The sequence below is a fragment of the Fopius arisanus genome, unplaced genomic scaffold (assembly GCF_000806365.1).
Source record: "Fopius arisanus strain USDA-PBARC FA_bdor unplaced genomic scaffold, ASM80636v1 scaffold00004, whole genome shotgun sequence".
In the NCBI taxonomy this organism is placed as follows: domain Eukaryota; kingdom Metazoa; phylum Arthropoda; class Insecta; order Hymenoptera; family Braconidae; genus Fopius; species Fopius arisanus.
The window spans coordinates 1,833,096-1,843,545 of NW_011887743.1; the positions used below are offsets into that span (position 1 = coordinate 1,833,096).

The 10,450-nt window shown below is 39.6% G+C and overlaps 5 protein-coding genes across 7 annotated transcripts in view; 3 read left to right on the forward strand and 2 right to left on the reverse strand.

Annotated features, from left to right (window-relative positions):
* The window catches only part of LOC105272629 (histone H2A), a 7,182-nt gene extending 6,512 nt beyond the window's left edge, over nucleotides 1-670 (forward strand). Inside the window, exon 2 of the mRNA XM_011314831.1 lies at nucleotides 22-670. Within this exon, the coding sequence (XP_011313133.1) occupies nucleotides 22-126 (105 nt within the window). The 3' untranslated portion in view covers nucleotides 127-670. The remainder of the gene's footprint in view (nucleotides 1-21) is intronic.
* A 992-nt stretch (nucleotides 671-1,662) lies between these two features.
* On the forward strand, nucleotides 1,663-2,052 carry LOC105272595 (histone H4). Its single transcript, XM_011314786.1, has one exon. It carries the CDS (start codon nucleotides 1,704-1,706, stop codon nucleotides 2,013-2,015), a length of 312 nt encoding a protein of 103 aa, XP_011313088.1. The 5' UTR covers nucleotides 1,663-1,703; the 3' UTR covers nucleotides 2,016-2,052.
* Nucleotides 2,053-2,341: 289 nt separating this feature from the next.
* On the forward strand, nucleotides 2,342-3,763 carry LOC105272586 (mpv17-like protein 2). Its single transcript, XM_011314780.1, has 3 exons — nucleotides 2,342-2,518; nucleotides 2,713-2,884; nucleotides 3,242-3,763. Exons 2-3 carry the CDS (start codon nucleotides 2,726-2,728, stop codon nucleotides 3,686-3,688), a joined length of 606 nt encoding a protein of 201 aa, XP_011313082.1. The 5' UTR covers nucleotides 2,342-2,518; nucleotides 2,713-2,725; the 3' UTR covers nucleotides 3,689-3,763.
* A 101-nt stretch (nucleotides 3,764-3,864) lies between these two features.
* On the reverse strand, nucleotides 3,865-7,296 carry LOC105272670 (CAS1 domain-containing protein 1). Its single transcript, XM_011314877.1, has 9 exons — nucleotides 6,903-7,296; nucleotides 6,734-6,830; nucleotides 6,400-6,658; nucleotides 5,767-6,260; nucleotides 5,492-5,710; nucleotides 5,111-5,432; nucleotides 4,412-4,942; nucleotides 4,136-4,354; nucleotides 3,865-4,060 (listed from the first exon to the last, which is right to left on the reverse strand). Exons 1-9 carry the CDS (start codon nucleotides 7,015-7,017, stop codon nucleotides 3,935-3,937), a joined length of 2,382 nt encoding a protein of 793 aa, XP_011313179.1. The 5' UTR covers nucleotides 7,018-7,296; the 3' UTR covers nucleotides 3,865-3,934.
* A 251-nt stretch (nucleotides 7,297-7,547) lies between these two features.
* Nucleotides 7,548-10,283, reverse strand: Tsen54 (tRNA splicing endonuclease subunit 54). 3 transcript variants are annotated; one of them, XM_011314901.1, is made up of 4 exons: nucleotides 10,149-10,283; nucleotides 8,471-9,884; nucleotides 7,941-8,368; nucleotides 7,548-7,746 (listed from the first exon to the last, which is right to left on the reverse strand). In XM_011314901.1, the coding sequence occupies exons 1-4, from the start codon at nucleotides 10,187-10,189 to the stop codon at nucleotides 7,587-7,589; spliced, it is 2,043 nt and encodes a 680-aa protein (XP_011313203.1). In that variant the 5' UTR covers nucleotides 10,190-10,283; the 3' UTR covers nucleotides 7,548-7,586. The 3 variants fall into 3 exon arrangements, with proteins under 3 accessions (XP_011313203.1, XP_011313195.1, XP_011313190.1); XM_011314893.1 differs by having other exon boundaries at nucleotides 8,465-9,884; XM_011314888.1 differs by having other exon boundaries at nucleotides 7,941-9,884.
* Nucleotides 10,284-10,450: the final 167 nt, after the last annotated feature.

Sequence of the window (10,450 nt, forward strand, 5' to 3'; positions counted from 1 at the left end):
TTGGCCATCCGTAACGACGAGGAGTTGAACAAACTCTTGTCAGGAGTTACCATTGCACAAGGTGGTGTACTTCCCAACATCCAAGCGGTTCTCCTTCCAAAAAAGACTGAAAAAAGCAGTTCTTAAATCGTTCAACAAACAATCGGCCCTTTTCAGGGCCACAAAATTTTAATACGTTGGTCAGTTCTAATTCTACAACATTTTTTTTATTATGAAACCCTCATTATAAGTTTAACACACTTTAATTCCAATTGCGGCAGCGATATAAATAGTCCTCTACAAAACATTACAAAGAATTGTTTTTTCTGATTCATTGAAAAACGGAATTTCTTAATTTTATTTACAATTATGGTGTACGGACGACAAAAAAAAGAATATTCCAAGTTGATAAAGAAAACAACACGAATATAGAAACTCGTAACTAGCCAGTTCATTATCGACGCCCATCTTAAAATAATTGTCTTCACCAGCGATTCTGATTATTTTAATTTCCTACTTAGTGTAATCTCTTTTTACTTACATTAATTATTCGATAATTACTTTAATCATTCAATTTCGTATTTTTTCTGATCAAATTCAATGACAAATGTAACAAAATAAAATCTATTCTCTCCATGGGAATACTGCCGTGATAAAGTAATTGAATTACAATAAACGATAATTAAAAGAACTTTAATCACAATGTTTAGTATAATGTTGGAAAATATTTAGTGTGAAGCGATGTGATCTCTTTCCGATTGAATCGAATGATGGATTTCCGTTTTGGGAACTTGGGCCCGAAGTCCCTTTTTGTTTATAATTCAGAGACTAGTTGTAAAGTAAAACAAGACTTGCATAATACTAGTCCAAGTCGAATAATTTTTAAAAGTAATCTTTAAATAATTGTAAGATTTCGTATAAATTGACTTTTGCATATGAATAACAACTCTAATAGCTCTAATTGAATGTCTCACGTTGTAAAAAATTTTTGGCCCTGAAAAGGGCCGATTATTGGAATGAACTGAAATTAGAATAACTTAAGCTCTCTCTCCTCGAATACGACGAGCCAGCTGGATATCCTTGGGCATGATGGTGACTCTCTTGGCGTGAATGGCGCAGAGGTTGGTGTCTTCAAAGAGACCGACGAGGTAGGCCTCGCTGGCTTCCTGAAGAGCCATCACAGCTGAGCTCTGGAATCTCAAGTCGGTCTTGAAGTCCTGGGCGATCTCACGAACGAGTCGTTGGAAGGGCAGTTTACGGATGAGAAGCTCAGTGCTCTTCTGGTAACGACGTATCTCACGAAGAGCTACAGTTCCTGGCCTGTAACGATGTGGCTTCTTAACTCCTCCTGTTGCTGGCGCACTCTTACGAGCGGCCTTGGTAGCCAGCTGTTTCCTCGGAGCCTTTCCTCCAGTCGATTTACGGGCAGTCTGCTTAGTACGAGCCATTGCGTCGAAGTCCGTACGATATTGTACGGTGATACCACAAAAGAACGAGTGAGTTGAACTCGCGCTGTTCCATGTTATATAACCGAGGGATCTCTCTGATTGGTGGAAACGAGCGGAGCGGGGGAAAAAGATCTGCTGCTTGGCCATTGGTGGATTCTCCCATGGTGGGGGGTCACTCAACCAGACCTCTATAAAAATGCGTGTTTGAGGGAAAATAGCATCACTTGCTGTTCCAGCGTACTGCGTATTTGACGTGTTCTTAATTCGAGAGACAAGATGACTGGTCGTGGAAAGGGAGGAAAAGGATTGGGAAAAGGAGGAGCCAAGCGCCATCGTAAAGTTCTTCGTGATAACATCCAGGGAATCACCAAACCAGCCATCCGTCGTCTCGCTCGTCGAGGTGGTGTCAAACGTATTTCTGGTTTGATCTACGAAGAAACTCGTGGTGTCCTCAAGGTATTCCTTGAGAATGTCATCCGTGATGCAGTCACCTACACCGAACACGCCAAGAGGAAGACCGTCACAGCTATGGACGTTGTCTACGCCCTGAAACGTCAAGGCCGTACTCTCTACGGATTTGGAGGTTAAAATCCATCTACTCGACAAAACAAATCGGCCCTTTTCAGGGCCATCAATTACTTATTACGTTGAAATTCAATACACGCTTTATTCTCAATTATTCCTTTACAATTATAAATAATTATAAATTCTCTGAAGAAAAATTTCCAAACCAACTTTACTGGATCATATATATATATATATATACATATATATTTATTGTGAGACCCAATTTTCACAGAATTACATTAATATCTTTTCAATTACACGTACTATTCTTTTCTTTCTCAAATAACAATACCATAATAACTAATAAACAATATTAGTTAAATGTCAATTGATAATTTCTTCCCGTCACGTCCACCGTATTTTTAGATTCTCTTTCAACACATTTTCTATTTACATAACAATGAAATAATCATCAAAGATCTTTCAGTCCATCAATAACCGTGTGCTCAGTAAATCAGTATTACAAAATATTAGCTAGTGCTTCAGTAATATTTACTGTCACCTCTACCTCCCCGAATAATTTAGTAAGTAAAACAATCCCCTGGACTCCCATCATTTCATCCCTGATATAAACAATTAAATTAATAATCCACGTCATAATCCTGAAGGTCATCCGAATATTGCTTTTGTCGGATAACTAAAAAACATTAATAAAATCCTATTCATTTTATTTATAATGTTCCTAACCTCCAATTCTGGTACTATCAATTTATTCTAGAGAAATCCGGAGGATGAATATCGCTAGAGGATTAAATCTCGTTATCCATCGTGCTGGCACGATAAAGGACAGGCTCTTCTCCAGGAAATATTTATTTTACACAAACGTAGGAATATCGATATCTTTATCAGCAACTGGTGATATTTTAGAGCAACATTATGAAATATTGAAGGTACAGTATTAAAATACTCTAGAAGAAACATCAAATCCTTTTCAATCGATCTCCTCTCTCTCAATTAATCCCATCAATTTTTTGTTTAACGACCGGTTGGATTATCTGTAAAAGATCATTTACTCCAAAATTGGAATTCCTAATTACTCTGGCAATTAATCCCTTTTTTTTTAATAATTGTTAGTTATCGTTCTAGCGGTTGTCAACGACTAGAAGGCTAGGTAACAATTATCGGATAAACTATTAATTGACGGAGTAATTAGAAGTCCCAATTTTGGAGTAAATTATCTTTTTCAGACAGTCCCTACGGGCCTTACATCCTCATTTATTAATTAGTATAAACAATTTGTTATGTAGGGTGAATGGCAGACGTGGAGTCCTCTTCGAACCCAGCACATGGCGATATCTGGGATGACAGTTGGAGTAATCTGTCATCACTGGTACAATTATCTCGATGCCAAAATTCCAGGGAAAACAATTAGCATCGTAATGAAGAAACTCGTTCTGGATCAGCTGATCTGCTCGCCTCTCTACATCGGTGCCTTCTTCCTGACGTTGGGAATCCTGGAAAACACGAGCTGGACGGATCTCAAGGCTGAGATGAAGGAGAAATTTCACAAATTGTACATTGCGGAGTGGATTATCTGGCCACCAGCTCAGATATTCAATTTCTATTTTCTACCGACTCGTTTTAGAGTTCTCTATGATAATACCATCTCCCTGGGGTACGACGTCTACACGAGTCAAGTGAAACACGGGAAGAAGGAGAGGACGAATGATATCAAAATCATTGAGTCAAACTAGGGTACACGGTTTTACTGATTTTTATAAATAAATTGTAAATACATGTCACCAATAAATACAAATTGATACGAGAAATTATTATGAGTCAAGTAATGGCTCGAGTCATTATCGTAGAATTACAGAATTTAAATTGGAAATGTAATTAATTCGATTTGATTTAGAATTTATATTTATGAAATATTGAAATTGAGATATTTAAAAAAATTGTAATAATCTAATAATATTCAGTGGTCCCAGGTGTCGAGTCTAAATCATTCCATCGTGAATGCCAATAGGAACTAAAACTGCGAGAAACAATAAAAAATTTCGCATCACTAGCTTCCAATCGTTTGGGACAGCGTAGGGTGCAAGGATGATGGTCAGCCTGTGGATCTGGAAGAGAAATTTAATTCTGCTTACAAATAATTGATTAATTAATTAAATGAAGATTGATCTATAGATGTCTACCTCGTGACTGGCACAGATGAAGATGAATGATGACACCAGTAGATTTAAAACTGGAAACCTCGGGAGGAGCACGAGAACTCCATGAGAATCAGCTGCCAACCACACGTGACCTTGACTAACTAATGTCTCGAGACTTATCCTGCCGAGACCTGCCAGGAGTACTGAGTATTTTCCTCGGAGCGCCAACGAGGAGTTCCTCAAGATGATGTACCCAATGATCTGATGATAAAAGAATGAGAAAAACAGTCTGATAAATAAATAAATGGGTGAACTCACCGGTATAAAGACAATGTAGGAATGAATCTCCTCGCATTCAGCGATGGATACGCAGAGCATCGTCAGGGTGGTGTAAGCAGCCAGAGAGACAATAGCAATGAGTGGTGCAAGAGCACTACCTGGGATATGATCCATCCTCTGGAGTGCAAGAAGAGCAGCACCAAAGGCCACACCAAAAGCCACACTGTAACGATCAACTCTCCACCGTGACCACCACTCCCTGATGTCATCATCAGTTGTGACAAAAAGTGCCTTCCAAGGACGAGTGACAAAGACCTTCTCGAAGAAGACCTCTGAGGTATAGAGTACAGTGATAACCGATACCAATCCAATGAGCTTCAGTGCCAGATAGAGCAGTGCTCTGGGTCCATGTTCAGTTAGACTTCCGGAATAAACTCTTGGTGGTAGCCAGGCGAGGAAATATACTACCCAGAACCAGAACGAGACGAGGGGAACGAAATGGTAGAACTGGTACGGTCGATTCATGGAGAAGCAGAGGAAAACGGCGAGGGCATTCAACCTGAAGAGCACCTGAAGCGAGAGAAGAATTTATTTTAAAATTAAGTGGAGATGGATCTTTTGGGGTGCTACTGCATGAGTTTCCATTTCATTTTTCAACTAGAGATTATAAAAAGAAATTGTTTTTTTGAAGGTTTCTCTTAGATTAGAGGAGAATTGGAGAGACTTTGGGATAAGTACCCGCGTCAAACGAACAAGGGATACATCCCCAGTCTGCCAGAAGTAGCAGAAGTGTCCGTATCCAGATAAAAATAAATAGGCTGAATTTATCAGCCTCAAGTGCATGTAAATCGGCAGAACATTGCTGGCACCAGTCACGTGATAGATGAGAACGACAGCCTGCATCAAGCCCCGCCATTCATCGGTTTGCTCACGATTGAGGGCCCTAGGGCCCCTCTCACAATCTTCAGTGAAGAATAATCCGAGTGCTAGGATGTAGCCCAGTGGCAGCCAAAAGCTGAATTCACTGTAGTATTTGTTCTCTTTCATAAAGAAATTCGTCCTGAAATTATCATATATTTCAGGATTATAATTGAATTTTCGTGAGAGCTCTGGGCCTACCTATCGCATAGATAAAAATATCCAAGGATACAGGAAAAAATAGCGAGCGATGTGATTAGACTGTAAAAATCATTGGCCTGGGGTATTTCTTCTCTGGGATCCTCGGGCTCGTGGGTCTCATCAGCTGCTTCCACTTCTTGAGTTACAACTCGTGAGTATAAAACTTCAGTCTTGTGGAATATTTTACGTAAGAGCCAGTAGCCACCACCTGTCACCACACTATCAACATAAATTAATAGAATCTTTTGATGGAATGAGATTAATTGTTGACGTACCAGACTGCCATAGCTGCTAGGGTAACCAATTGAAGAGTCGTTGCTGGTTCTGGACTACTGCAGCAAGTACCATCTCCAAAGTTCATGTGATCGTTGCAGTGAGTATTGAGTAAAATCTGGATTTTGTGTCTGAGGGATGATGGACTTGCTAGGTATCCATCTGGACTCTGCTCAAGGACACCCTGACCAATTAATCGACTGCTCTCCCAGAGGTGGGCTCCACTGTGCAGGAGAACTTCGTAAGCTGCTCTGTTGCAGAGATTTATCTGTTTATTATCGAGACCTGTCAGGTGTGCTGGAAGATTCTCCTTGAGGACAGGATCTTGCATCATCCACAGGAACTCTGAGCCCCTCTTTACGAGTGCATCTGCTGGCTGGACCAATCTCACCAGACCATTACTATATTCTGTGTATAATCTACTGCTGCTCGCATTGTGAGAGAGAATATCACCTGCTGCACACCCTGCCACGATCATTGCTGGAGCTTCACCTGTCTGGAGCATTAAAAAATATTAATTATTCAATGTAAGACTTCAGGGAAAGCCCCCAGGAACTATCCATTCAGGTGTATCCACGATTTTATAGTCACTGGATTATTATTTAATTGGGTAGTCCAGTTGTGATTAATCTCACCATCCAATTACGAAAATCTGTTATCATGGAGGAATCCAGTCTTGGCCTCCAGAGAAACTGTACATTCAATCTCAATTGTGCGTCATGAAAATTGAGGTCAGATGTCGGTGGAACATCAGCTGGATCTGATCCTTTTCCATTGACAACAAATTGCAACACAAATGATTTGTACAACTGACGAATTCTCTCGTCTCCAGTGAAAACAAAATGATTCTTGTGCCCCATGAAGGCTAAATACCTCAGGCATCTCCTGCTGTCTCTATTTAATAAATAATTCAATAAATAATTCAATCAATAACAATAATTTCAGTTATTAATTAATTCCTGTGTTTACGTTTGTGTGTAATGATGCATCATGCATCCGTAGGGCTGCCATTCCTTGTCTCCCTTGTACCTTCCTTCCTCCAGCAGCCATTTGCAGGAGTCACTGCCTGAAAATTAAACAATCATAAACAATTAATTGATGGGGGAAACCATGAGTTTAGAAGTCGTTGGGGACTTACCGTAAATTAAATGAATTAGTCCATGATACAAAACAAAACAAGCGACAAGAGCTGTTGCCAATTTTTTAGCACTCGCTACTGTAATTAAACTGATAAAATGTTCAGCAGCAGTCATGGCTGCTGTTATCCATAAATAAACTCATAAATAATTGGGAATAACGTTCTTATCGAGGCACATGCCGTGATTTGTTTATTGTTGACATCTTGCAGGGTTTCGGCTGCACACAATCTGAAGTGTTATTCATTTTTCAAACAGTGTTTTGTTTATTTATTATTTGCAACGGGTTGTTGCTGGTTTAGAGTGACAATTCCGAGGGGGTAAATAGTATTTCGAATTGAAATTAGGGAATCGTGAATATTTATTTATTTTTTAGACATAATAATGTACCCGGGATTTTTTATTTGTCGGCGACTGTCGCGCCAGTGACGGATTCTATATGAAATAAATTATTAAAGCGGGAGATGATACGATATTTAAAATTCAAATGTTATAAATAAATTGTTACTTGAAAAAACATCAGGTTTTATCTACAAAAATAACAATTGGGATTTTTATATTTTAATTGATTAATTCTACAGAGACGGGAGGTGGATCGAACTGGGGAATCGATTTGCGCAATGAATTCATCACGTTTAAAGTTTCTTTTTTGTTTATTAACAAAGTAGAAAACAGTTGGAAAATTTTTAGACTAAATAGTCATTTGATAAATTTGGGAGGGAGACTGCACCGACTTGCATGTAGGTTGTCGTTGAATCTGATACGAGAGCGAAGACTATTGATGAAGTGTTTCCATCCTGCTGGAGTCTATTTAATTCAACTGGTTGTGGAAACTGCTTACAATGACTGTAACAATTTAAAAAATAATTAACACCAAAGAAAGAGAAACAGCCCTAAATTAATCGATTCTATTTGTTTGAATAAATTGTTGTAAATTGAAATAGAAAATATTTAATTAAAGAACAATTCCGACAAATAAAGATTGAATAATTTAATAGAATAATTGAAATGAGTACTGGATAATAAAAAATACTACAAACCTGGAGATAACGATGTGAAACAAGGGATTCCCTGGATTAGCTTTTCTGAAGTGCAGGGTATTATTCGGAAAGACTTTATAAGAAATTCTGTAATCCCCTTTCTTCTTTCTGACAGTCTTCTCCGTCGCTGATTTGATGATCCTCAGCCTCTCAAAGACATCCCCAAAGCTACCAGCATGCCTGACTCCCACCAAAGGCTGAATATTCTCCTCAACGAGCTCAACATCACTGCAGTCCATTTTATCATCTTCATCATGAATAGTAATAATTTTTGCCTCCCTCCACTTCTGCTTCATCTCAGACCACGATGATGCAGGTACTCTGGCAAAAGATGACTGATAAAGTCCAGCATCACTCCCCTGACTCGACGAACGAACTCTGGGAGTTATCCTGATGGATCTCTGATTGTATCTTCCTCGGAATAAATTCTGGGTCCGCCACATGAAATTATTACAGAAATTCATAGAATTATGGAAAGATGTTGCGGCTATGGTGTACCCCAGTGTCACAGAATTTCTGATTACATTCACCTGGTGATAGGACATCCAGCGTCTGGAGTTTATCTGAGTGCCAGTGGAATTTCTATCGATTCTCCGCTGCACCCAATTGCCAGAGTAATATTCACTTCTGAAGGATCGATTGTACGTAATGCCCCTGTTTTGGTAATTCTCGTGGCCATTTTGGTGGTAATTATGCCTCCAATGGGGGCCAGGGTTTCTATGATCGTATGATCTACTGCTATCGTAAGGCATAACACTTCTATCTGACTTCACTGATGACCTGAGAGTCTTATCATTCTCATTGATCATTTCTAAATATTGTTTATCACACTGATAAATCATTCTCTGGGGGTTGACATTGGGGGGAATGCAGTCAGTGGTTATTTTGATCCTGTCGTTGTTGGCCGTGTTGGGAAATTGATTCAGCAAATCCATTCGTGATGGGACTATCGGAATCTCCTGGATGTCCTCGTCTGAGAGATCAATTACCTCGTGTTTCGGTTTCTTTGATTGAGGTGACGTGGAGGTAATCTGGAGCTTTCGTTTGTTGTCATTTCGTCTTGGCAATTGTTTGACGTTTCTTTGAATTCTTGATGCTGTCCATTTGGGGGTTCCCTTCGAGTGCTCTGGGGTCCTCACGATTTTTATCGGGTTGATGACTGTCTCCTCCAGGACTATCTCCAGTTTTGTGGATTTTGAATTTTTTGGGTCCTCTGGGTCCACAGAGTTACCGTTTGTTTTTGGGGTCTCGTGGGTCTGAGATTTATCTATGAGATTTATCATTGTTTTCAGGGCTTCTTTCACCTCGACCTCAATTTTTTCAGGTGTCGCTGATGCCTCTGGTCGGGTTTTCAGGGGCTTTTGGTCTGTCATCCACTGGCCGTTCTCAGGGACGACGATGACCTTCTTCTTTGGATGAAAACCGTCCTCTGAACGCACTGATTTATCGTAGTGAAATCGTTGGAGGCGATAACCCAGTCTTGACAGCTGACTGAACACTCGATACTCGTTCAGGGTGACAGGGGAATTTGGCGAGTCCAGCAGGATCTCGTAAGCTTGCTGAATCGATAGTGAGAGTCCGTTGAATATCAACTCCAGGGAGTTGAGCTCTAGGAGCAATAGAGCCTCTTCTGGGATTAGATAGAGATTTCTGTTGAGTTCCGTACCGTAATTTGTCCATTCAACACCTGATCTTTTGGTGACGAGGGCTCTCTTCTCTGTTGGCAGCCACTCTGCCACTGCCAATTGTGACAGTCTGTTTACTCTCTCTATTTTCAGAAGATCTCTCATGTTCTCCAGATTTGTACTGATCTGTTTCTCTTGCAGCCATGAACCGTTTGGCTCGAATAATTTATCTCCACATTTTGGTAGCACGAGAGATGATTTCGCGTATTCGTCGTATGCCTGGGCACGAATTCCACGGGTTACCAGCAATTCTTTGGCACTGAAACATCAATGAATCAGAAAAATTAAATTCAAAACAATTGAAAACAATCGCAACCTGTTAATTATTATGTTGTAATTAATTATGGGATGGTGCAGTGAATAGAATCTTTACGTTAATTTTCATTGAATTGAATTAGTGTAGGAATTCCTTGAGGAATTCCTTTCCTTCTGAGAACTTTATCGATTTTAGGGGAATTGTCACCGGGGTATCTCAAATTTTAATTTTTTTTTTTGGGAATTAATTTGATTATGATGGACTTACGTCAAGCGATTACCAAGAGATTCCTCTTTTTCGTCTGTCATGGCTTCAAGGTGAATTTATCAGGGGACAGGATTTTTTAATGAATAAATTACTGGTGAATTCAAGAAGACAAAACCATCGTCGACAGAAGGCACTTAGCAGAGGAAAGGAAAGGGAAGTTTCATTAGAAATTTACGAGATTATATCGATAACTCGTTCTCAGAGTTGCCGGTATATTTATCGCGCCACGGGATGGCGTATGATGGATTATTCTGGACAAGGCGGGAAATTTTCAAAAATTCAATTTGAGAAAAAACGATGAA

Coding starts and splice junctions, on each gene's coding strand:
- LOC105272595 (XM_011314786.1), top strand. CDS start 1,704: ATGACTGGTCGTGGAAAGGGAGGAAAAGGATTGGGAAAAGGAGGAGCC.
- LOC105272586 (XM_011314780.1), top strand. CDS start 2,726: ATGAATATCGCTAGAGGATTAAATCTCGTTATCCATCGTGCTGGCACG. Junction 2,885..3,241: donor AACATTATGAAATATTGAAG/GTACAGTATTAA, acceptor TTTGTTATGTAG/GGTGAATGGCAGACGTGGAG.
- LOC105272670 (XM_011314877.1), bottom strand. CDS start 7,017: ATGACTGCTGCTGAACATTTTATCAGTTTAATTACAGTAGCGAGTGCT. Junction 6,659..6,733: donor ATGCATCATTACACACAAAC/GTAAACACAGGA, acceptor TTTATTAAATAG/AGACAGCAGGAGATGCCTGA. Junction 4,943..5,110: donor CCCTTGTTCGTTTGACGCGG/GTACTTATCCCA, acceptor CTCTCGCTTCAG/GTGCTCTTCAGGTTGAATGC.
- Tsen54 (XM_011314888.1), bottom strand. CDS start 10,189: ATGACAGACGAAAAAGAGGAATCTCTTGGTAATCGCTTGAC. Junction 9,885..10,148: donor TCTCTTGGTAATCGCTTGAC/GTAAGTCCATCA, acceptor TTGATGTTTCAG/TGCCAAAGAATTGCTGGTAA. Junction 7,747..7,940: donor TTTCACATCGTTATCTCCAG/GTTTGTAGTATT, acceptor AAATTGTTACAG/TCATTGTAAGCAGTTTCCAC.